The 27,439-nt window shown below is 34.8% G+C and overlaps 1 protein-coding gene across 2 annotated transcripts in view; it reads right to left on the reverse strand.

The window, feature by feature from the left end:
• Nucleotides 1-27,439, reverse strand: part of COL24A1 (collagen type XXIV alpha 1 chain) — a 402,120-nt gene that overhangs the window by 308,688 nt on the left and 65,993 nt on the right. For both annotated transcript variants that reach the window (XM_059136719.1, XM_059136718.1), the window contains exons 7-11: nucleotides 25,777-25,830; nucleotides 12,963-13,007; nucleotides 8,748-8,801; nucleotides 7,327-7,371; nucleotides 1,469-1,522 (exon numbers count right to left, since the gene is read on the reverse strand). In XM_059136719.1, coding sequence (XP_058992702.1) covers nucleotides 1,469-1,522; nucleotides 7,327-7,371; nucleotides 8,748-8,801; nucleotides 12,963-13,007; nucleotides 25,777-25,830 — 252 coding nt within the window. The remainder of the gene's footprint in view (nucleotides 1-1,468; nucleotides 1,523-7,326; nucleotides 7,372-8,747; nucleotides 8,802-12,962; nucleotides 13,008-25,776; nucleotides 25,831-27,439) is intronic.

Consider the following 27,439-nt stretch of genomic DNA (forward strand, 5'->3'; position numbering starts at 1 on the left):
TCCAGGAGTGATTAGCATTATACACTTTTTGTTCTTCTCTACATTTCTTCTCTCTTCTCTATGCTTCTTATCTCTTCTCTGCATGTATACATTTTATAACATAATAAAAACACCCAGTTAGCTACATTATTCACAGTTTTAATCAAAATTTTGAAGTAGCCAAATAATATTAGGACATGTTACCCATGACAACCAAAATATCACAAAATGGTCTTACATTTATGATTTGAGACAGGTCTTAATATTTTCACTTAGACTGGTCAAAACTAATGATCATGATTACACGCATGTATCTAATGAGAGTCAGTGATGGGATCCTTAAATCCAAGATGATAACATTTTCAAGGACATATAGTTTTGCTTTATTTATTACATCATTAAGTAGAAATAAGGTCAGGAAAGTACTATATCATGAGCAGCAGAGTAATAACAATGTAAACTGTATATAATCCTTTTGTCAATGAGAAGCAGTTCAATTCTTTGCTTGACAGATTGGGAACATGATCTGAAAGTCTGTGGTATCACATGACAATTAAATAGCTTAGTTGTGGGATCCCACTGAAGATATTTCTGCAAGTGAAAGAAATGACTTGTATATTCAACAAGGGAAAATCTTCACCTCATTTCATCAAAGAAGACTGGACATTTTGATTGTCACTAGAGCACATTTAAACTTGGAAGATTTCTTCTCTGTCAGGAAATTCACAAGTGATTACAAGAAAAATGTGATATAATTCACTCACACTATGCATTTGAAAAATTCACCCAGCAAAGAATAATCTGGTTTATTTCACTTGCAAAAAGCAGTTTCCAGAAATGAAAATTCTGGTTTGAATAGCATACCTACAATCATAGTGTTGAATGCTAAATTCTGAATATGACTATTTCCAAACCTAATATTGTTTGATTCTATTTTTTCGTTGAATACTGGCAGTAAAATGAAGGAATACAAATAGAAACCGATGAATTGCATACAACACTGAAAATCAGACATGATGAAGTTGGAATGCTAGAACTCTGTACCTAGTTTGATTAACTGTTTTAAGATAACAACCATTTTGCAAAGATCCTGTCTTTACTCAAAAGTACCTTTCTCATACCTACATTTATAAACTACCTTCCATTATTAAATTAAACAAAAAATACATCTTCTGTGGGTGAACTAATTACTGTGTGTTAAGCCTGTCATGAGTTTATGCTTAAAGATTAATGAATTATAAAATATAATTTTGTTATTTTAAAATTTCAATTTGTGTTTTTTAAAAATTAAATTTAAAATAGTTAACTGTATAGATTTGTATCATCTTACTTCCTTAAAATAAAATTCAGTAAAATTCCATAGAGTTTAATTATATTTCTGGTAGGTGATTTTTCTTAAAGCTGGCTTGCTTTACTATGTAAGATTACCTGTCTAATACTATCATTAGCATATCACTTTAGAAATAATATTTGAAGGAAATGGACTTACTCTTTCTCCTTCAGGTCCTAGTTGTCCTACTTCTCCAGGAGAGCCAATGAAACCCTTAAAGTAAGAAGATAATCTTTATATTATTTCATTTGAATACTTACTCTGCAAGTAATTCCAAGTAGAGATCATAAATTTTTTCATAATAATATGAAACTTTAAGGCTTAACAGAATAAATAACTTCTCCTTGCTTTATCACCTTCCTTCCAGAAATCACAGATCAATCTTTTCATTTAAAAAAAAAAGTAGGGACCATAACTTAAGACAGTGACCCATGAAAATCAAGACCAAATCCTTTTCTTTGTTGAATTTTACAGTGGGAAGAAAATATATAATTAACTAAGATATAAGGCAGAATGGAGTATCAAAAGATACTTAATACAGAGGAAGAGGAAATTCATTCCAACGTGGCAGAAGGTAAAGGCAATAAAAAAAAAAAAGACTTAATAAGAGACTGGCACTTGAGATAGGCATATAGAGTAGGTAAAGTCCTGACAAGCAGAGGATGGAAAAAGGAAACTCCAGGGGTGCCTGGGTGGCTCAGTCAGCTCAGGTCAGGATCCCAGAGTCCTGGGATAGAGACCTACATTTCAGCCTGCTTCTCCCTCTCCCACTCCCCCTGCTTGTATTCCCTCTCTTGCTGTGTCTCTCTGTCAAATAAGTAAATAAAATCTTTTTAAAGAGAGAGAGAGAAGAAAGGAAACTCCAAGCAGAACAATTATAGGAAGTAGAAACAGAGAACTTCACGAAGTGTTTGTAAACGGTAATAAATGGTAACAGGTAACATTATAACCGTAAATGCTTTGGAGAAGAGCAAAGATGCATTGTATCCTAAAGAAGATTCCAGCTGGCCTGACAACAGGGGATAAATAACAATGCAACTGTATTTTATGTTAGGATAAAGTTACATCTTTGTGGCAAATAATAATATCTTCATCAATTTAAAAGAAAGTGTATGATAGTTTGGACACTAGGTTAAGGAGACCTTTAAATTTCAAGATAAGAATTTTAGACTTTATGTTTTAGACAACTGAAAGCTCCTGCCTTGAGGGAATGTGGTAGTGCCTTGAGGTTCATTTGTGTTTCTCAAATATTAATCTATTGACAGGATATAGACTACATCTGAAACAAGAAACAATGAATGTAGGAAAACCTATTAGAAGGTTCTTTGGATGGTCCAAATTTGAAGTAATATGAGCCTAGATCACGGATTCTAAAACATTACTTAAGTGCCCACTATGTAGAATACCATTTAAAAAAGAAGAAGAAAGAAAGAAATTTTGCCATTTGCAATGATATGAATAGAACTAGAGGGTGTTATGCTAAGTAAAATAAGTCAGAGAAAGATAATTATCATATGATTTCACTCATATGTGTAATTTAAGGAAAAAAACGGGATCATAAGGGAAGGGCGGAAAAAATATAACAAGTTGTAATCAGAGATGGAGAAAAACCATAAAACTCCTAATCATAGGAAACAAACAGGGCTGCTGGAGGAGAGGTAGATGGAATAGGGTAACTGGATGATGGACATTAAGCAGGCCATGTGATGTAATGAGCACAGGGCATTAAGTAAGCATAATCACTGGACTGTACCTCTGAAACTAATAATACACTAAATGTTAATTAATTGAATTTAAATTTAAAAAAGAAAGAAAAATAAAAATAAAGAAAATCCATTCACATATGTAAAAGAAAAACTGTGAGCAAATCCAGAGAAAATTACTAAAGCAGCGTTGGTCCAGGATATCCCAATTCGAACTGTCAATGCAACACTGCCAAGCACGTTCAACTGACTTACATGTCATCAGAATAGATATTTTTTTGTTTTGTTTTGTTTTTTAAGTAGGCACCCACTGCAGAGCCCAGTATGGGGCTTGAACTCATGACCTTGAAATCAAGACAGAAAGTAGAATGGTTGCCTAAAGTTGGGAGGAACTAAGAATGAGGAGTTACTTTTTAAAGGGTATGGAGTTTCAGTCTGGGAAGATGGAAAGTTCTGGAAGTGAAAGGTGTGATAGCTGTACAACAATGTGAATGTACTTCATGCCTCCTGCTATGGACTGAATTAATATGTTGAACTGTAGTCCTCAGTGTGTCAGTATTCGAGGTGGGCCCTTTGGAAAGTAGTTAGGTCATGAGGGTAGAGCCCCCATGAATGGGATTAGAGGTGACTGCTATTTTAGCTATGTGAGGATACATTAGAAAAGCAACTGTCTTTAGCACATGAAGTGGGCCATCATCAGATACAGGATCTGCTGGTGCCTTGATCTTGAACTTCTCAGACTCCAGAACTGTGAGATACAAAATTTGTCATTTAAGCCATCCAGTCTATAGTATTTCTATATAGCAGCCTAGACTAAGACCATTAAACTGTACTCTTAAAAATGGATAAAATGGAAATTTTTATGTTACGTAGATTTTACATTTTTTTTCCTATGTAAATATCTCAGGAATCATTTCTGTTTTGCCTGGAATAAGAACCTTGGGAGGGATTTAATCTCTGAGTGAAAGCTAGTTGGGTGTTGCCTTGGTGAGAGCAGCACTTTTCTTTGACAAAGAAAAACACTTTTAAAATTCCCTACATTCCAGAGTTTGTATGAACAAGCAAAAATTTTTTAAAAAGAGAAAACTAGTTTCCTTCTACTTAAATAGTAAGTAAAACATTATAATCTGTTTGCTTAAAAGCCAAGCATGTGGAGGTTGTGAAAAGTTTCTTGTGAAATGAAGCATCCAAAAACATTCCTGATATCAAAACATTTAGGATTATGATGACAAGCTATATGTATTTTCAGAATCACCAGCTACATTTAGCCTCAAATTTAAAAAGCCTTAACTTTTGTTTTGTTTGTTTGTTTTGTATATGTTTTATATAACATATACAACTGAAATTTTACTTATAAATAAAAAGAATAGACAGCCTAACTGGCACACACTTATTGCTGCACTAATCAGCTGAGACCTCAGAAGAAAGACCTCTACTCAACATAGCCTGATTAGAATGCAAAGACATGTTACAATTAAAGATTTTAATGGGTGATCACACAGGTGTTTCATAAAGGTTCTTAATAATTATTATGCTCATGCTAACAGAAATAAAATGCCAGCAGCACCCACTATGAAATCACATGGGGTTGTGGTCATACTCAGGCACTACCTGAAACACTACTTGTTTCATTAATGTGTAATGAAACAAGAACAATAATAAAAAAAAAAACATATATGCTTTTTAATTTCAGACTGAAGGTTGTATATCCAGTTAGATGCAATTTTGTGTCATCAGTAGGGCCACTAAAAAGTCAGAAGAGGCCCTACACACTTCTACTTTTTGAGGCTCTGAGCATATAATTACACAAAGAAATGCCAAAAGAGGGTTACAAATTACACATTTAACATAAAAGTAATATCAGAGGACCTAGGTGGTTCAGTCAGTTAAGCATTTACCTATGGCTCAGGTCATGATCCCGGGGTCCTGGGATCGAGCCCCACATCCAGCTCCGTACTCAGTGAAAAGTCTGCTTCTACTTCTCCTTTTGCACCCCCCAACCTCACTCATGCTTGTGCTTTCTCTTTCTGTCTCAAATAAATACATTCTTTAAAAAAAAATGCACATAGAAGTAATATCATTACACCAAAAAATGGAATCAAATAATGCTGCCAGTCAAAAGATCATTTACCAACATGATTTATTAAAATATTAATTTACAGTAGATAGCATATGAGACACAAATCAAATGAAAAGCATCTTATAATCCTGTCAGTGTTTTTTTGTAATTTTTGTCTTTTTAATCAAATGTGAATTTGAAGTTAATGTTAAAAGTCTACATTTGAGGGGCACCTGGGTGGCTCAGTGGGTCAAGCCTCTGCCTTCAGCTCAGGTCATGATCTCAGGGTGCCGGGATTGAGCCCCACATGGGGCTCTCTGCTCAGTGGGGAGCCTGCTTCCTCCTCTCTCTCTCTCTCTGCCTGCCTCTCTGCCTACTTGTGATCTCTCTCTCTGTCAAAAAAAAAAAAAAAAAAAAAAAAGTCCACAATTGAGACCCTTTGTGAATGTGAAGACTACAGAAATGGCCTTCCTGAATCCCCCTGTATTCTCAAAGGAAAATTAAAGAATTAAATCAATTGAATCGATCAGAAAATAAATTATATTTGTTATTGTTTTAACTGCTTTTATGAATATGGCTGTCAAAATCTAAAAACACATCCTAAAAATGGTTACAACCCAGACAACAGTTTCTATACAAGTGAGGAAAAAAGCAACAAAGGATATATAATACAGCACATAAGGATGTGTAATATAATGGTATAAAGAAGAACTTAGAAAAGTTCTGGGAATCACTGAAGCAAGATGAGAAAATACAGTAAGGGAATACCACATGGTACCAAATAACATGTATTGGAGTTCCAAGTTCATGCACAGAATATACTCCAAAATTCCAATAAAATGATAAAGTCTTCATAGAAAATGGATTGTCTATGCTACACACTATGGTTTAAGAATGTTAAGCTCTGGCAGTTATTGTAACTACCTTAAAGGTAAGTTTCGCTACCACTATCTAATAAGATCTTTTTAATGAAGGGAAAAAAGCAGGCCTGTCTAACTCCAAAGCCCAGGTTCTTGACCACTGTTCTCTACTTCCCAGATCCAAGTCAATATATGCTTTTGGTGCAGTTTCTAATTAAAAAAAAAAAAACAAAACACATGACTTTTTTCCTCTATATTCTTACTTAATAGAAGGGACAGTATAGGGTAGAGGAAAGAGTACATAGCTAGAGGTAAGAAGATTTTGGTTCTTTGGCCAGATAAGACTTTGCCAACTTGTATAAATTCCTTAGCTTGCTATTTTCTCATCTGTAAAATTATTTCACAGGATTGATAGAAAAATAAAAAAAGAAAATACATATGAAAGTATTACTTAGAAATTTTTAAAATTTAAAGTATCATTATAGCACATACTGTTTAAATACTTTATGCTTTATTTGAAAAAGGTAGTTCATTTTTTATTTATCTGTATTTTTTAAGAGAGAGAGGAATGGGACAGAGGGAGAGGAAGAGAAAGAATTTTCAGCAGGCTCCACACCCAGCATGGAGCTCAACACGAGGCTCCATCTCACCACCCTGAAATCATGACCTGAGCTGAAATCAAGAATCAGATACTTAACCAACTGAGCCTCCTAGGCGCCCCTCAAAAAAGGATTTAAGATAATATAAGGCATAGACGTAGATTCTGGAAGATAACTTGCTATTAAAAGTAGAGCATTTTAAAAACAAAAATTCCAGTTTACTTTTTCTAATTTTTCCTAGACCACCTTTGATTTTAATTTGTAGCACACTACATAAGATATCACAGGAATTTTTTTTCACTCCCTTAATGATTAAAAATGACTAAACTCTTTAGTGGTTTAAAGTGCAATGGTATATTCTTGATATGATAAGCTTACTTCCTTCTTTGCAGATAAAATCTTTTTTACTCCATATAGTCTTTATATATTATCTCAGCTTTGAAATTAATATGATTTTTTTGCCTCATGTTTTTTATCATGATTTCCTATGTCTATATACGTTCATACGTTCATACATAATGAACTACCAATGTTGATAGAGTCCATTCTAACATAAAAGACATTAAGCTAGCAGCCAGAAAGTAATAGAAAAGAATGAAGTAAAACCTACTGCTATAAGACTGCTTTCTGTGGCTGTTAACAGTGAAAGCATCTATTAAACAAATATATTTCTTTTCAGGCTAACCTGGCATTACATTCAAACTTCCTATGGAAGTCTGAAAATGATATCTATTTTACATACTTCATTTGACTTTTATGCAAACATGCTTACAAGATGATAAAAATGCTTACTTACTCGTACACCTTTAGGGCCTGGGTTACCTTCTGGTCCAGCTAAACCCTAGTGTGAACAAAAGACATCATTATCATACTACAGTATTCTGAAAGCACTGTTGATAAATAAAATAAAATAGGCATATAAAGAGGTGTCATTGTCACAAGTAGAAAATTCAAAGCTAAGTATAATTAAGATTATATATGTTCAAGGAATTTTTAGAATTTCAGAATCAAAAGAGGTATTAATCTATGCAAAAATGTGTTTTAGATATCTAAGCAAAGTAAATTAACACACATTAAAAGATATAAAAAATAAATCTTAATCTATTTCTCATTGGAAAACCATGTTCTTTTAAAACACTTCTAACCAACTCATCTAAAATATATTGCCATAATTTAAAAAAATCAACACATTTTTAATTTCAGATCAATGTCCATAGGCTTGAGTATTTAATCATGTTTCAGACAACACAAAGTATCACTTAGTGGTAAGATTCTAATACACATTACTCTTCAAGAATTTTTAAAGGCCTAAAATATGGAATGTTGTTACTTTTTTTGGCATTTTCATTTCCCTCATCCTTGAGAATTAAAAAGATATTATAACTATAGTTTTCTAGTATACTAAATGAGTAATTAATTTTAAGAGTAAGACTTCAATTCACGAAAACCTCAGAAAGAAAATTTGTTCTAGGGGCGCCTGTGTGGCTCAGTGGGTTAAGCTGCTGCCTTCGGCTCAGGTCATGATCTCAGGGTCCTGGGATCGAGTCCCATGTTGGGCTCTCTGCTCAGCGGGGAGCCTGCTTCCCTCTCTCTCTCTCTCTGCTTGCCTCTCTGCCTACTTGTGATCTCTCTCTGTCAAATAAATAAATAAATAATCTAGGAAAAAAAAAGAAAATTTGGTCTATTATTAGTCTATATGAAATAGATAAAGTTATAAATGAGAGGAAAATAAATATGAAATGTTTAGAATGAATTTTCAAAACTGTATAGAAAGACTTGAATACATTTCACATAAAAGTAACATAGCACTGCCAAACTGTGTCTCACATTTTTATTACTCTGCTAATAAAAAATAATGCTTGTTATACAGTCTTAACTTCTACCATTACTTCATTACAGTGAGTAGTAGTATTGGAAAATCAGTAGCGGGATCACTTTAAAATCTTATTAGACCCTTGGGCATTTTAATTTTGAAGTTTCCACTGTATCACATCACACATGTTTAAAAACCCCACTCCCATTTTAACCAAAACTTTCTACAGTAACATTTTTTAAGGATTTTTATAACTTTAATTTTGAAATTATTTGCCATGAGTAATTCATTTTTTTAATAGAAATAAAATAGTTATTATTTAAACATTAACCTTGAAAATCAGAGCATACAATGCATTAATGAAAAGGAACATAAAAGGAGAAGTATAAATTTAGTTACCTCACCTGCCTGCCAGGGTAACCACGTACACCAATATTACCAGTGAATCCTGGAATTCCCTGAAATAAAAAATAAAATAAATAAAATAATACAACAAAACCAAAAGAAGCCCAAGGAAACAAATTTGACACAACTATAATACACAAATTTATAAAGAAATTTTTCCCTACAAAAGTACTAAGGGGACTTCACATTGTTTCTCTGACTGTTTTCACCTATTTCAAATAGAAATGAGCCAAAATTATTAAATAAAAAAATAAAACTGTCAGATTAGGAGCTCTAAATGAGACACTGACTATTAATAATGGTAAAATCTAGGATGGAAAAATCCAGTACTACATAAAGAAGATATTTATTCTAGAAAAAGAGTGGGTACATTTCTTAATAAGCATTATCTTTTTATATTGAATTCCTTCTTATTTCAATCATCTTGCAACTCTCCTTAAATGTCTAAGCATGACCCTCAGAAGATTAAAAGGGGCAGGGAACCTCAGAACCAACCTCTTCTTCCTTTCTAAAGTAAACTCATTCTTACAGCAAGTCTGATTAAAAAACGGATATTGAGTGGTAAGTACCTTTATCATGACACAAATCTATCTAAAAATTCAAACTAACTTTGGGTGGTAAAGTCATTTTAAATCGACAAATTTGTATTTTTAATTTTAAAACAAGGTTTGCTGAAGAACGGAGACTCAAAGGCATAAGAAAGGAAACTTGCTATACCACTGTGGAGTCAAGCGAGAAGAAATACTTCCACTTTGTTTTTACTTTCCTTCATTGACAAATTATTCATTCATTCATTAGTGTATCCAGAGTTTAGGTCTATTAAATAATCCTTGAACCAAGGAAATGCCAAAAGAATGTACGCTAAACCACCTTTACCTAAACTTAGATGGTGACAGCAAAGGTAAATTTCATGGATTACTTATTTATTATGTAAAATTCATTTCCTTCTTATTGTTTGTGAGAGATAAAAGACACTAGCCCTTTTCCCTTTTGCTCTGAAACACACAGAGAGTGCTACCTTCAGCTTAAGTAAACAAATACTATTAAATTCTTAAAAATTTGGAAAATCTATAGAAAGAACAGACAAAGGAAATGCAATTGGAGGATCATAAGTGAACGTTTTTGCCCTCCCATTTTATTAGACATGTAGCCTCCTAATATATCTTTATCTCCACTTTTCTCAGACTCTCTCTCAATTTTGTTTTCTCATCTCTTCCTCCTCTCCCACTTCCTCCAACAATTACCATTTACTGAGTCCTTTTTATGTGCTACTTACTATGCTAAGCACATTACATTAACTTTATGGCTATGAGACAGATACTATTTTCTCTGTTCTACATTTGAAGAAAGTAAGATACAGAGAAGTTATGAAACTTGCCCAAGATGCCACAGCGAGTAAGTAGCAGAGCCCAGATATGAACTCAGAACTCAGACAATCTGACGAAGTTGTCATGTCATGCACACACACATACATACACATATATGTACCCTATATACATATAGACATTCATCTATATATATATGTAGATGAGTGTGTGTGTATATAAATACATATATATATATGACAATGGATAATTTAACAGAATGTAAATAAAACAGTGGCTTTCTGAGAAGTACAGAACAAAATTCTTATCTACATATGGAGAGATTTATCCTATGAATTTCAGAAACCATATTTCTATACTAAATATTACCTTATTAAAATAATGTATAATATATAATATTATATTCCCATAACATTCATTAGCCCCTGTCATATGCCAGGCACTATTTCAAGTATTTTATAAGTATTATCTTATTTAAATCTGTCTAAACCCTATAAGGTAGGTATCATTATCCCTATTTTACAGATTAAAACATGAGACATACAGTGTCTGTCACCAGCGGAAAGTCACTCAGCTAGTATGTGGGAAGCCAGGATTTGAATCAGCATGTCTAATTCCAGAGAAAACCATCCAAGGCTGCTTCTCTAGTGTAGTTCTGAAGTGTACGTAACTTCCCATAGTACTCTAGGGAAAGCCCTCTAATTGTGAGATTTGCTCCAATCTATTTACAACAGCTTCCTTTATGCCTCATCCAATTCTAAAATACATAGGACTATATACAGACATTCACAAAAACTTGTATTTGGGTATGCCAATAGAAAGCAGTGAAACCAATGAAAAGGGCTGTTTTGTTCTGTAGGTCACTCTCTGGCTAAAGCCAGCCACCATCCCTTTCATTCTTCTCCTAGGCAAATTAGATTAATTGAGCTCTATTAAAAAGCAATCTGTTTTAAGACATAAAGGAAATCTCATTTTGAATGGATTTTCATGGAGGGTATTAGGGTAACAGGTAGATATCTAACACATTCCAGCTGTGAAGAGAAATACAAAAAGAATTCTGGGGGATGGCTAAATTCTGCTCTCCTGGAATGGCAGTAAACAAAGTAAACAAAGTAAACTGCCTTCAGCAGTCTTCTATGGCATAAACATGTCTAAGCCAACCACACCCTAAAATCACTGTGACAACCACAGAAGCTCAAAAGAAACTCAAAGCAAACACTACAACTTAAAATTCACTATGCGCTTCAAAATGGTTAAAAACAAAAAAGTTGGCCCACTTCAATCTATAGATTGAATGGAGCAATTTAGACACAAAGATCTATCTCTAGACCCTGGAGAAATTAGGAATAGGAAACCTGCCCCAATCCCACTTCTAACACCAAGCATTAAAAGCACACGCTCAGAGACAATCAGACTTCACTGAGAATCCCAGCACTGCAACCAAGTAGAATTAGTAAAGTGGAATAATAATATAATATAATATAATATATCATTTTACTTGCCATTTCTAGTAATTAGTAATCTTGAGAAATTGTGCCTCAGGACTGAACAGAATGTACTGTCCCACTTAACATGAATGAAAGAGAAAATTAACTTTATTTCATTTCTATCTTTCCTCAGGGACATTCTATCACATTTCTTTCAGGACCTTTCTTTAGGGCTTCCTGAGGCTCTTTGCTCAATCTCCAATAATGGTGTCCATCACCCTAGTTAGTTCCTTATCTCTTATCTTTTTCACTGCTTTATTTATACTGACCTAGTACAAACTACATTGAAAACAAGAGATATGGCTTTTTTTTTTTTTTTTAAGATTTTTATTTATATATTTGACAGGCAGAGATCACAAGTAGGCAGAGAGGCAGGCAGAGAGAGAGGAGGAAGCAGGCTCCCTGCTGAGCAGAGAGTCCGATGCGGGGGGCTCGATCCCAGGACCCTGGGATCATGACCTGAGCTGAAGGCAGAGGCTTTAACCCACTGAGCCACCCAGGCGCCCCGGCTTTTTTTTTTTTTTTTTTTTCTATGACATACATTATTTTCTGATGGGAGAGAGAAAGAATAACATGATCAAAAACTAAATAGTTCCCAAACTATTCTGACTTTTAAATACGTGCGTATGTGTATAATGGACAATAACATATGTGCTATTCTAATTTGGGTTTTTATTAAAATTTATTTACATTCCCTTATGCAAAGATCAGGAAATTAACAGTTATGAGTAGGCTTTTGTAAATAGGCAAATTCCTGAAACTGTATAAAAAATCAAATGTGGGGGGCACCTGGGTGACTTAGTCAGTAAGTATCTGCCTGGTTAAGCGTCTGCCTTCTGCTCAGGTCATGATGCCAGGGTCCTGAGATAAAGCCCAACATCGGGCTCCCTGCTTAGTGGGAAATCTACTTCTCCCTCTCCCTCTGCTCCTCCCTCCCACTCATGTGTGTGCATGCACTTTCTCTCTGTCTCTCTCAAATAAATAAAATCTTAAAAAAAAATCAATTGTGTGAAAGAAAAAATGAAAACAAAAAATAAAAATAATCAAATGTGTGTGTGCGTGTGTGCATGCATGTGTGTGAAAATGTGTGTTTTCCTGGGAAAGAGCTCATAGCCTTTATAACACTCTTAAAGGGGTTTGTGAACCTCAAATATTTAAGAACTGTTCTTAAAGTTCTGGAACATGTTACGCAGATAGTTAAAGTCAGTCAAGGATCTGGGAAAAAACAAAAACAAACCTATAACATGAGCAACTGAAAAAGTCTGTCCTGCACTAAACAGAGTGAAAATCATTGAGGAGAAGAAGATCTTAATAAGTAGGGGAAAATAATCTCTCCATGGAGTTCACCAATGTGTGTCTTTTTTATTGGAGAAGATACAAGTTTTATAAATGAAGTACTTACTGGTTCACCTTGGAGTCCGGGGAGCCCTGGATAGCCTTTGAGTCCCTGCAAGGTTAAAGGTGAAGACATGCTATGAACCGTAAGCTCATACAAGCCTAAAACTAAACAAAGGTTCTAAGTGCTTTTTTGTCCCAACTTTTGGTTTCCTCATCAATGGCTTTTTATAATTTATTTCTTATTTATTTTTTTATTATGAGTAATTGTATTATTCATTACTATCAACAAAAATGGCAGCATAGTTTAAAATAGAGAATTAAAACAGCATCTTCTATATAAAGCTGGTATCCAGCAATGGATCTATTAAATCTTTTAATCTATTAAAGCTTTTTGAAGGCTGATTTTAGTTTATTATTTATCTATTATTTATTTTTGGAGAAGTAGGTAGGGTAGGAGGGAGAGGGAGAGAGAGAATCTTAAGCAGTCTCCATGCCCAGCATAGAAACCAACACCAGGCTTTATCAAGCCATCTTTACTTTATTAACATTGAAGCAAAATGCCCTCGGAAGTAATCTATTGATAATTACTGAAAAACTGGACCATAATCAGGCAGTTTCTCTGATCCAAATCATTGTTATCACACTCCATACATGACCTAAGAAAAATCGAAGAGGCTGCTCATAGATCCTATAAAAAAAGGGGTTTTATAGGCCTAAAAAATTAGTATCAAAAAATTTTTCCATATACTAGAACTCAAATCAAATCTTTAATCTCCATTACTAATGCCCAAAGATATAATACAGATATTATCCTTTTTCTTCTAGAAAGGTCTTTGAGCAAGATGAAAGAAGTAGAACAAAAGAACAGGAGGAAAGAAATAAAGGAAAACTTAGGAGTTAAATTGGTATAGCTCTAATCAACAATTAGTAAATCAACCTATGGTTTACTAGGCTTAGACATATTTTTAAAAAAAAAGAAAAGAAAAAGTTCCTTTCCTTAGGAACCTCATAGAATTTCTGGGTGCTTGTGTGGCTCAGTCGGTTAAACACCTGACTCTTGATTTAGCTCAGGTCATGATCTCAGGGTCTTGAGATGGAGCCAGGCATAGGCCTTTGCATTCAGCTGGGAGACTGCTTTTCTTCCTTTTCTCTTTCCCTCAAGCAAGAGTATGTGTATGCACATGTGTGTGCTCACTCTCTTTCCCTCAAATAAATAAATAAATCTAGCAAAAAGACAGAGAGTATCTTTAGTTAGAATTTTCTAGAAAATTCTAACTAAAAAACTTAAATAATTTGAGCTCACAAATATCAAAAACTTGAAATTAATGTACTGTCAACTGATGATAAGTTTTTAGAATTACAGGATATAGAATAATGGAGTTAAAGAGTCATTCAGGATTAATCACTGAGGGCTTTATCAACTTGTATTAATGAATTAAAGAAGAAAGTAACGCTTTGGCTAGACAATGAGGAAATTATAAGAGGTGTCTATTTGAAAAATAAGAAAGTGATTTAAGCAGCTTCTGAGATATTAAACTTAAAGCAACAATAAAATGCTGAAGTAAACAGATCTCTTGGGAACCAGAGAAAAGACAGGAAAAACTAAGAAAACAAGGCTAGAGAATAATTTTTTTGTTACCTCTCTATTGTATGTAAGCATATTAGTCACAATGAGGTAAGAAAGGAAAAAAACAAGGGGCAGAGGAAAAGGCCTGCCCTGTGGGAGCTTGGACCTTTTGTGTTTAGACTATTAGAAAGAGAACAGAGAAGTGGTCATGAGAAAGAAGGAGGGGAAAAAAGAAGGGGGAAAACGAAGAAAGGAACTTCATTGGGCTATGTGCCAGATGATGTACCAGCCATTTCCAAATACTTCCATTGATTCAATGGCAATCCTACAAAGGAGTTATTTCCCCCATTTTTATAGATAACAATTAAACAATTTGACCAAAGTGATACAGGTAGCAAGGTAGAATCATGTCAGTTTGACAGATTTATCAAGAATTGAATATTTTGTCCTTCTACTTATTCTAGATGCATGTAGCTTTCAAATACAGACTCATTCTCATCGATAAACACAAACATTAATTATAGATCACCAAGACAAATCAATCAAAAGAATTATATATCTCATAAACATGGTGTTATCAAAATCACTCATTTACCAACAGCATCTAATAGACCCAATGTTTTGACTCAATTTTGCTCTCAGTTTATACTTTTTTTGAGATAGCTAAATATCACCCTAATTACAAAGCACGAGACATATTGTTCTCAGTTGTTCAAGTGTTATGTGGGATTCCACAAGTAAAAATATTATCAGAGCTAAGTCTCTTCACTTTTTATAATAGAACATAAGAAATGTCTTCAGCATTAAGGCAGTGGTGGTGGCTCCCTAGGGTGGTATAGCAGCTCTAGGAGGGTGGGGGCTAAGAAGCTCCTGAGGAGTGTCAGGAGGATGAGGAACAAGGAGCCAGGGTAAGAAGCACATAGGTATAGAAAGTTCTCTCATAAGCCTATTTCCTTTTCCTTTATTTAAAAAGTATGCGTTTATTTATTTACTTATTTATGTTTATTTCTGTGAATACTTGAGTCTAACCACATGCTTCCTTTTCTTTGGCTACCAGCTGTTTTTCTGACCAGAGTTTCTTCCCTCATCTAGCCCATGATGAAACAGTGGAGATACAACTTCTTTTAATGGTCGACTAGGCATGTTAAACATGTTATCTTCTGTATGTACAATTTCCTTTGAAGGGTTTGTCCCATATCCAGAGACTTTAATAAAGGGACAGCAATAGTCATGATCTTTTCTTCATGATCTCATTTCTACTCCATCTCAGCCACAGAACCCAACACGTGATCTAAAGGAGACCAATATGAAGTCTGACCAGTAGCCAATGAAGTCACTTGGAGTAAAGACCGTTGCCTGAATGGGAACAAGTCAGGTGAGTCAAATCCTTTTTTTAATTAGGTTAAACTATTTTTTAAGAAGGAAAGAAAGAAAAATTCAGGTACTTAGCAGTGGGGAGGGGGGCTGAATTTCCTTTTATTGTTAGCATTCTGTGGTTACTCGGGTCTATAAGAAAGTCAGTACTTTTTCTTTTTTTCTTTAATTTAGCTTTCATTGAATGAAAAATAAAGGCATATTCATGAGTCACTTTGGGCTTAGAGGCATAGGAAGAATTTAAATAAGATTGATGTATATATCAGAGAAAAAAAGATTCAGGCATATGATATAAAATAAAGATAGAGACTCTGAGACGTGTAGAATGGAAGAGAATGGGTCAGGTGGAAACTTTTATAGTACAGTGAAAGATAATTATAAATCAGATTTTAGAGGTAGAGTAAGAGATGGTATATAAGCTCCTACGGTTTTAATTGAAGTTTTTTATTTTATTCAATGTGGTATCCTCAGTGTTTAGAACAGTTCCTGGCTCACAGGAAGTGCCCATTAATTAATTTATTATGATACTTGTATGTATGAATGAACTGATAGAAAGACTTAAATGGATTTGAGTTACTTGAGTAGATAAGAGATTCTAGTTTTGTTTTGTTTTTTTTTTCTTTTAAGATTTATTTATTTATTTGTTTGGGACAGAGAAAGACAGGCTATGGGGGTGGGCAGAGAATCTCAAGGAGACTGCCTGCTGAGCACAGAGCCTGATGCAGAGCTCCATCTCATGACCCTGAGATCATGACCCAAGCCGAGATCAAGAGTTGGACACTCAACCGACTGAGCCACCAAGGCACCCCAAAAACAGATTCTAAGTATCTTATATTACATCTCAATTCTCTTAATGTTAAAATGAAAGGTAAATAAGTAGGACAAAGAACGTCTTTGATATTATTATATCTTTAATACACTGGAATTATTACCACTATTGTAGAAAGGCCTCCATTTATTTCCTGTATCTGTGACTATACCCATTATTTATTTTCTACTTTAACACCAGTCTGTAAAGTTTTTGAAAGCAAAGAGAATAAGTTCCTGGGAAAAATGCCTACATTTAAATTTTGGCATAGCTACAGTCTAGGGACCTAACATTTTATTTTTAAAAATCAGTTTATAGTATAGTCTTTTGGAAATATTATTTGGGTCACTGTTTTCTATATTCAGATAGGAAGAATAACAAAAAAGTCCAGTAAATAACAACATATAATTTTTACCGGATGAATATCTTGAAAAAAAACTGATGTGAACATATTCCTTAAGGTATGCCAATAAGAAAACTTATAAACTCTGTTTTTAAGCAGATTAAATAATAAATTCAGTAGACATAGTAGAATCAAAATCAGAAATATTAAGATATGGGAAAGAAACAAATTTCAAGTTATTTATATATCTGAACTTGGCCCAAGTAATTAAAATTTTGGATACATAAATAAAAGGTTTATCCATAAAGAAAATAGTGGTACCATTTATATGCAGGCCATCCTCATTTGGCATGGTACTAGAGGACCATAAAACTGATCATCCAAACTGAAACCATGCAAAGCAATATTAATTATGGGAACAACTACAAATGTTCTGTGACTTTTAAAAATTTTTGTCAAAATGTTAAAAATTCTGCCAATTACAATTGTGTAGGGAAATGAAAAAAAAAAGTTAAACTAATATTTAGAGTACAGTGTAATTTAAAACATTAAAAACATTGAGAAAGTATCATTTCTTTAAAAAATTACAAATAGTAGTTTGAATAGGGCTGGCCTTCTTATATAAATTAACATACTGAGCAAGCATATTTTGTAAGCTTTGGCAAATTGTCAAACTCCTTTCCAAGTCTGGAGAGACTTTGAACATTTTATCCTTTGTACTGTCAATGTCATGAAATAGTTCCAAAAGTTCTTCTACTGTGGAGATTTCTTAGCTGGTGTTACCTCTGGGACATCTGTCATATTCATCACAACACTTTCCTCATTTATGTCAAAAAGTTATCCTTCACTATGTTCCTCTGGCTACATCATGTAGAGTCTCTCAAATAACAGCTATGTTCCCGAATCAACTATTTCATCTATAATTCCATTTGTTCAACTCTAATTTTAAGTCCTCTGTTATCAGTACTCCTTTATTTTGCTGTACTCTCATCTTTGATGGTCAACTACACCTTTTGATTATCTATTTGTGTAAAATATCACATAGGTTTCTCATTGAGAGACAAGGAAGCAACACACTATATGCTTTGCTGTCTGTGCATCAACGAACAGATGTGCGTGAACAATCACCAGCAGACTGAATAATGATGTGACCGGTGGTTGATCTTGATGCTTATCTATTATTTATGTAGTTTTTGTAATTTATTTTGTTTTGTAGGCTGAGGAGACCATAGCAAATTTTGTACTTTTTGCAATTAATCACAGTTAACCATTGTTGTAAGCAAAATTTGAAACACATTGCTGGGAGACTGGTGTTACTTAATTAAACATGGTAACTGAAATCTGTATACATGGGAACCATGCAAAGTGAGGAATGCCTATATATATATATATATATATATATATATTTTTTTTTTTTTTTTTTTTACTAGAAGGAAAAGACTTATACTTACTCAGATAAGGATTTCTTCCTATGTATGAGGAAGCTTTCCCTATGGTAAAAGACAGCTTCAGTATTGTTGCCCTACCATTCCACCTTGGCTCTCCTTCTATAGACTTCAGGTTTCAGAAAAGTAGAAGCATCCTTTTCTGGAAGCCACAAAAATGCCAAAGAAACTGGATAGTAGATAATTTGCCTCTGGCACTCCCTTTCTTAAAACCCTCCAGTAGCTCTCTATTACCTGATAAATAAATAGATATGAGTGATACATGATACAATCCTCTATAAGTTAACCCCTGTATACCCCTCAAGACTTATCTCCTGACACCTCCTGTCTCACACTTTATAGCCCAGACACTAGGAACTGCTTCTTGCCTGTGAGCCTTTATTTAACACTGACACCTGTGTGTTAGGTGGCATACACAGGTCTACTAAGGATAGTAACATCAGGATAACTGCTGCTCATCCTCGATATGCAGGTCAGATGTTGCCTTCTTCCCTGGTTCCCAAACTATCCCACTCCTGCCCTTGGAAGTTTAGGTAACCCTCAACTATGTCCTATAATAACCTTTTCATATCTCCATTTTTGCCCTTGCAATGGCATAATTCACTTTTGTAATTTACTTTAGAGTGCTTTCTTTTTTAGACAGTACACTGTCTAAGAACTGTTTACTCAAGTAAACTACTTGAAGATACTATACCTTATTTACATAAGGTTTCCTGAATGAATTACAAGGCAAAAAGATACGACTAAAACAACTGTAGCATTCCAGAGTTAGTGACAGATTTTATCTCCAGAAGGAAACTGCTCTTTTGTTTGAGACCATTTCCCTGGGACTTTTGCTTCTGTCTAGTATCAAGAAGCTAAGGAAAGGTGGGCTAACCTTGTATATAATCATGTGAAAGGCAACATTGCTTAGAGATTAGTAAACAGGTTAACTAGTTTTACTCAGCCTACTTAAAATGGGTGAAATCCTGAAAAGAGGACCCAGGGAAAATAAGACAGGAAAGAAGGAACATTGATTTGAAAAGCAGACACTAAGGAAGAAGATGACCACTAGGACTGGGTGAAAGGGCACAATCAGTTAAACTTAGGAGCAGCAATGTTCAGTCACTGAGATACCACAGTGAATAAAATATAGTCTTTGCATATAAGAACTAAGTCACTAAGTCACTCATATATTTTTATATTTTTATATATTTACATATATTTATATATTTTTACTATTGCTACTTCGCTATTGAAATCACTATTAAATTTCATTTCTCTGTAATATAACAGTATTAGATTAGGTAATTCCAACTTTCCAATGAAACTTGTCAAACACTACAGGACTCAGTGTAACAATACCTTGAGGAATACAGACAAAGGCCTCTAACCATGTTTTGGCCAAAATAACGGAGGAAACTATGGCAAAATTGAAAAGCAGTGATAAGATGACCATAAAAAAAGAAACCCTAAGCAAGAAATCAGAATAAGATGAAAATCAAGAACTGTGAGAATGTAAGCCCTTTTGGGGGGAAGGCAATATATTTCCTTAAGTCCTAAGAATAAGAAGTTTAATTTTTTTAAAAAACAAATAAATAGGAGGATCCCAGGTAAATGGAGAACTTGAGGGGATTCAAATTATAGGATGAATACCACACGAACCTCTCTATTCTACCTGCCTCTCCTTCTTGGAACATACTTCACTCATGCACACAGCAGACTTGTACCAACTTTTGCCCCAAACTCCTCACAATACTGACCCACTAACCCCTGTTAATCAGCACTCAGTTTTCACTCTGGTCCCATCAACCCTAGTAACAGTCCTTCTCAATAATTTCTCATGGAGAAAAAGAGTAGGATAAACTAATTCTCAAAATGGTGCTCCATGACAGATAACAGCTTTTTCTGAGGACACAGAATTTTTTTTTTTTCAAATGTCTGGAAACTGAAATACTTTTAGCCAAATGAATTTATCCTTAATGTTAAAATGTCAATCATAAAAGCCAGACAGAGGAAAATATCTTTGGACACATGAAAGTTTTCAGAGTCCCACAAATTACACCACTCTGGCAACCACTGACTTGCCTGTTGGGGGGCTCAATAGGGCACCCACCGTAGGTACCTGGTACCAGTAGGCCTGGCTCTCCATGTCCCCTCTGCATCCCCCCCATCAGTGGGAACGGGGGATTGCAGAGAAGATGGCCACAGTGGTGTCCGCATAGCCCCTATTAGCAGCATTTGAATTAGACATTCAGTACTACCCTTGGATTGGAAACCAAACCCAAATAAAGTACAGTCTGCAGATTTTTACCAGGATAGTGGGCAAGTGAGAAGAATCTCTAGAGATAACTCTATAGAAACAATAGAACTCTCCTTATTTTCCTCTCCAGGCACCCAATGTATGCCAATCCTGACTTTTTATTGTTGTTCTCATGGACATACAGTATTTTAGCTCCTCAACACTGTCCTTGCTTTAAAAAGATTATGAAAAGCTGTATAGTTTTTGAGTGACTAATATATCCCAATGCATTCCCTTTAATACTTTCACTGCTCTTTTCCTTTCCAACTTCTTAAAAATATTTACTGTGTACCTCATATGTAATGGAAATTTTTTTAAATAATTGAAATAATTCCATTAAAACTAAGAATTCACACTGATTTGTAATTATTGCTAAAACCATGGCAGTTAGTATTTTTGATATTCAGAAAAATACTGCCATACATTATTCATAAAAATCTGTATTAAAATGTGTGCGTTATATTTTACAATTGCCGTGAGTTATATGTCTGTATGCTAAGATGTGCTTAACTGCTCCCATCTGGTTTATCCTCTTGATCATAGAAAAACTGCTCCAATTGAAATCATTGTTAATGCTCTTACAATTTTAAATAGCAGACTTCCAATGTTAATATAACAATTGATTGGCTCTATTAAAAAACAATTTAAAACTCCATCTGGAGTCCAAGCTCAGAATTATGACTCTTGTCCTCCTTCCAGCACAGCATGCACTCTGGATCCAACTTATCTGCCTTTGGCACAAATTTAGACACTTAGTGGGAAGTAAAAACATACTTCAGTTCCTAGGAAAATAAGAGGACACGAAGGTGGCTCACTGAGGCAGTATAACCAGTCAATCTGGGGAAACAGTGCTTGTTAAGATGTTAATACTGGTTTAAAAAAAAAAAAAGAGTAGGGACAAGAGAGATTAAAAAAAAAAAAAGGAAAAGAAAAGAAAGAAGCAAAATAGACTCTCTGAAGAGTGAAAAAAAATTGCTACTGATTTATTCCCTTCATTATTTCTCTCAATATTACTTGTGCTTTCAGAATGTTTTCAACATCAACCTTCTGTTTATTTACCTCAAAAGTTTTCACGAGCTCTCACTGTGTTCCACGCAACTTTTTTGCAGCCATTTTCAAGACTGCTTGAGTACAGCTTATATTAAAAGAATTTTAGTATTTCCAGAAGGTTACAGCAAAAAGGAATAATGAAGTCATTATTATCTGTCATCCAAAACTATATTTGTTCCCTTGGCTCTCATGAAAAACAAGACTTTACTTCCTCTTGCATACATATCTGGGACAGTGAGAAGTACTGAAATACACATCTAACAAATATTAACTTAACAAACTAATTAGTGGGGTAGCAGTATTTGAAGTTGATAAGAGAAGTTATATGCCAAACGGGCCTGGATTTGAGTCCTAAATCAGCCAATTAATAATTCTGTGGTCTTCGGTAAGTGATTTATACTAAACATTCTGTTTATCTCAATAAGGTTGATTTTGGGTTTTTGTTTTTTTTTTTTTTTAAGATTTTATGTCTTTAGTTATTTGAAAGAGAGAGAGAGAACATGGATGTGTGTACGCAAATAAGTCAGGGAAAGGGCAGAGGAAAAGAGAGAGAGACTCAAGTAGACTTCATGCTGAGCACGGAGCCTGAGCAGGGGCTCCATCTCATGACCCTGAGATCATGACCTGAGTCAAAACCAAGAGTCGGACCCTCAACAACTGAGCCACCCAGGTGGCCCACAATTAGTTGTTTTTAAGATGCAAGGAAACAAGGCTCAGGAGGGCAACTGGAATATTGTACATAATAAAATAGCTACTACTGATATTAGCATAAAAAATGTAATAATACTTCAGAAAATAGTTTAATAGATAAAAAGATGGGATAGACTCCATATTAATCAAAACCCAAGTACCTTATTTAATTCTCATAATATGTAAAGAATAGTTAAAAGCACGGAGGATTCTAGCAGTAAGTTTCTTCTCTAAATCCTGCCATAATCTTGAGTGACCATGAGCAATTCTCTTAACCTCTCTGGGCTTATCTTAGATTTCTCACTTACAAAGGGAATAACTTCAGTTCTCGTCCTGACGTTCAGAATTCACCAAGCACTAACACTATGGATAGAAATGCAAGGATGAAAGAAACAAGAGCCCCAGGTTACAGCTAACATGAGCCATTATTCTAGGTTCTCCTAGCATGGATCCTGTTTCAGAGAAGTAAGCTAGAATGACTTAGGTAGTTCAGAACATGAGCCAAAATCAGTGAATTCCTTAAAACAGCTCATGATTTACCTAAACATTTTACCTAATAATTAGTCTTGCCCTTTCCTGTTCTGTAAAAACCACAGTAACAGCCTATCAAGTTCATTTTGAATGTACTTCTTTTATATATTCATTTTAAAACAAGACATGCACACATTGTGATAGAAATCGTCCCAAGACTGCTATGTGGAGAAATAATTTGGTTTAGATTGACTCCTTATGTCCTTTCCCCAAGAATACTTTTTTTAAATCTGTATATGATTTCTATTAATAGCCATTTATTTAGAAAGAGGAAAAATCCTCAGAAAAACTACAAAATCATTTCAAATGTTTCAGCATTGTTCCAAACTACTATCAAATCATAGTAAGCCATGAACACTTCATTTAACAGAAAGTAATTTTGTTTCTAAATATTTTCAATTTAGGGCACCTGGGTGGCTCAGTCAGTTAAGCAGCTGCCTTCTGCTCAGGTCATGATCTTGGGGTCCTGGCATGAGCCCCTACATTGGGCTCTCTGCTCAGTGAGGAGTCTGCTTCTCCCTCTCCTTCTGTGTCTCTCTCTCACTCTCATTCTCACTCTCCTACTCTTGCTCTATCTCAAGTAAATAAATAAAATCTTCAAATAAATATTTTCAATTTTATCTCTAGAGAAAACTGAGCTACAGCTGCTATTTGATCACTGGTTCCTATACAATCAATTTTAACAACAACAACAAAAAGGCAGATTTTAAGTTTAAGAAATCATTAAGAGGAAAAGAAGTCTGTGAAAGAGAGTTTATAACCCGATTTGTTTAAAATAGTGCTGTATTTCACTTTACTAGACTTACACAGACCAAAAAGCATGTATTAGTCTTAAGATAATCTGCTTTAATGGTTAAAATTAGCCTTTTCCAGTTTATCTCTATAGACACTTCTTTATATATTCTTCTACACAATAACCATTCAACCTTTACTTAGAGTTCCTTTTTCTGGATTGCTGATGTCATGAACCACTGGCATCATTTAACTTTGGAAAGTAGTGATTAGTTTTTCTGTCATATGCAGTATCAATCTTCAGGATGAAATAACTGTATATTTAAAAGCAAATAAAAGTTAAGATAATTTCCATGAGATTGTCTCTATTTGATGCTATTCATCCAAACAGTTTCTTTAGAGGTATACTTAGCAGTCAGGGGTATACTAAGTAGCATTAATCAAACAGATTCATGACTATCTATATCAAGACCACTTTTGTTAGAAATGATCACTCTCGGGGCGCCTGGGTGGTTCAGTGGGTTAAAGCCTCTGCCTTCGGCTGAGGTCATGATCCCAGGGTCCTGGGATCTAGCCCCGCATTGGGCTCTCTGCTCAGCAGGGAGCCTGCTTCCTCCTCTCTCTCTGCCTGCCTCTCTGCCTACTTGTGATCTCTGCCTGTCAAATATATAAATAAAAATCTTTTTAAAAAAAAAGAAAGAAAGAAAGAAAGAAAGAAAGAAATGATCACTCTTCAGTTTTCTGACTCCACAGGAGCAAACAACAACCTCAAAGAAATGATCAGATTCTAAGCACTGTCTATGATGATGATTAATCTGAAGGCCATAAAAATAATGATAGTGGAAGAAAAAATACAATATGAGATCAAAATCTTTCTCAACATTTTAACATTCAGCCCTTTAGCAGGAGTTATGAAGAAAACAAACAAGGTCAGATTTCTAAAACCAGATAAAGAGCTGATGGCTAACAGTTATTAGGGCTTTGTTTAACACTTTTTGTCTGACACTCCTTGTCTGATACTGTATTGCATGGATTATCTCATTTCTTGTTCCCCAAACCTCCTTATGAAATGGGTAGTATTATTTCCACATTTTACAAATGAGGCGACTGAAGGGTAGAGAGGTTAAGCACCCTACCCAAATCAATGGGACCTAAAAAAATGGCAGATGGGATTTGAACCAAGTAACCAGAGCCTAAATAACACTTCCAACCTAAATCTCCCAAGAGGAAAGGAATATAACAAACTAAGACATCAACACAGCTCATTATTATTTGTATTTAGATAGCCATACCAAGTCAAATATTGCCCTGCAATATTTGGGGGCCCTTAATACTTTGAAAGATATTTTTGATCTTCCTATTCCCCTGTAGAAAATCAACAACTCAGTATTTGGGAAAAACAAAATAAGCTGAATATAGAGAGAAGAAATAGGAAATTGCACAATATATTTTCTTCGAAATAATTCTAGCAATTATGTTAATATTCCTTTTTACCTCAGAAAAAGCTTAGTCATATACATACCACTACTGTTTTTTACCACTCATCCCCAATTCTCACTTCTTTCCTACTCTTCAGGTTGCACATTCTCATGTATATCATGGCAGAGAGGATTATTTCCTAAGAAAATAAACTAAGGGTATATTTTAGGGTAAATTATTTTAGGGTAAATTAAAAAGGGTATACCTATAACCAAGTATATCTCACTTCACATATAAAAGTTGAAGAGTGACTTCAGAGTTTCAGAAGTGGGTTACTGCCCTAATATTAGAAAAGGAAAAAGAAAAGAAAAGCTTCATCATTCTATCAGTAACTTTAACTTCGTTCCCCACATGAATTTTGTCCTCATCATTAACTAAAGGGGTTTTGTTTTTGAAGGGTTTTGTGGGCTCCACTTTCATGGATGAGGACAGCATCTTAATCTCTTTCGCTGAAAAAAGTAATTTAAAACAATGACTTTGGGCACAACTTTAAAACGAGATTTTAAAGAGTTTAAGAGCTTCTAGACCCAGATGACATCCAATTATGTCAAAGTAAAACTATTTGTTAGGGGTCTTACCTTATCACCTTGCATACCAGGGGGCCCCATTAATCCAGAAAGGCCTTGATTCCCCTAAGAACAAAACACAAACAGAAGTTTAATGTTATGAAAAGGAAGTAAAAATTAGAATTCCCTTGCTACAGGATTTCATCTTGGACGTCAAAACCTTACTGCATTCATTTCTGATCTTTGCAGTCTGCCTCAAGTTCCCCCTCTTTTCTGAGTCCTTTTGAGACTTTTTCTGAGGTTCCTGGTATTTCTCTCTTCCCACGCTGAGTGCCACTGGACTTCCCGCCTCCATACTCCTGCTCCTTTTTCCCTGATGCTCTTTTCTCTAGGAATGAGAAAAACTCCCCAAATTCCTATAGTTCCAAGGTTTACTGCGTTAAAAAAAAAAAAAAAAGTTTACCTAAAATTCCTGCAAGCACCTCGTGGTGCAGCAGTGGAGGGCTGGCTGCCTCCTACCAGGACTCCCACTAGGAACTGGGTTGCGGGGAGCAAGGGCTGGGCTCACGTGACACACCAGAGAAAGGGACACTTCCGCTTCCGGCTACACTGGTATTGGCTGCTGCACCTCTGGGAAGTAAATGCTGTGAAAATTTGGGGGGAGCACGCATGTTTGGCTCCAGCAGATGCGACTTCACCTATTAGGGCGGTCCATCCTCCTGATCCTGCAGATTTGATGAGGGCCTCTGAGCCCAGCTTAGGATAGGAGGGAGAAAGTGTACTCATGTGAGGGGGAAGGAGTATCCGGCGGCTAGAAGTGACGGTGGGAAATACAGAGGAGTCTGTGTAAACTGACAAAGAGAAAACACCACAAAGGAATGGGAAGATAATCTTGAGGCACTTTGCTGCAAGTGGTTTTTCTTTACTTCCCTTCCCCTCCCTGTTTCTGCTGCAACAAATATATTGTGCATTGAAAAAAAAAAAATGTTGTGAAAGAAAAAAGGGCACTTAGGTAATAATCCTAAATAAACTCCTAAGTGACTGTATTGTGTTTAACGTTTACTGCACTATGTACTTTAATATGTCATCAAGTTAAATAATAAGAACAGAAAAGAATGTTTCTGATGATAAACAATCTAATACCTTTCCATGTGGACTAACTTCATTTTAATACTTCTTGACATTTTACTAAGATGGCTTCCATTTGTGATGGGATAACCATTTTATACAGATTATTTTTTTAACCTTCATTACTCTGATGGGGGGAAAGAAAGCTGCACTAGGAAAAAGGTTATTGGAGAGTTGTCTCCTTCCACTAGGTCTAATCATGGGTGGATCACTTAGATTTCCTTTTAAAGTTCCTCCACCAGGAAAATGAGAATAATATCTCACTTGACTTATAGGAAAGGAAAAACATAAAGCACCATTTAGTGGTTATTTTTGTGTGCCACTGAGATTCCAAAATGGCTTAACACTTAAACATGCTCTATGAGAGACGTTCTTTAATACATGTTCCATGCTGAAGGACTAGACCCTGCACTTCTTTTGTGTTATCACTGACAATATATTTATTGTAAAAATGGTTAAGTGATTAAAAATAAAACATAACTGTTTCCCAAACCCCTCAACTCTCACCAATATGAAGTTCATATTTTATTTGTATTCATAATGTATGTATATAACTGATATCTTGCCTCCTCAGTTTGAACTTAATCTTAAATGTAAATACAATTAA

Source organism: Mustela lutreola, chromosome 10 (genome assembly GCF_030435805.1).
Source record: "Mustela lutreola isolate mMusLut2 chromosome 10, mMusLut2.pri, whole genome shotgun sequence".
NCBI lineage: Eukaryota > Metazoa > Chordata > Mammalia > Carnivora > Mustelidae > Mustela > Mustela lutreola.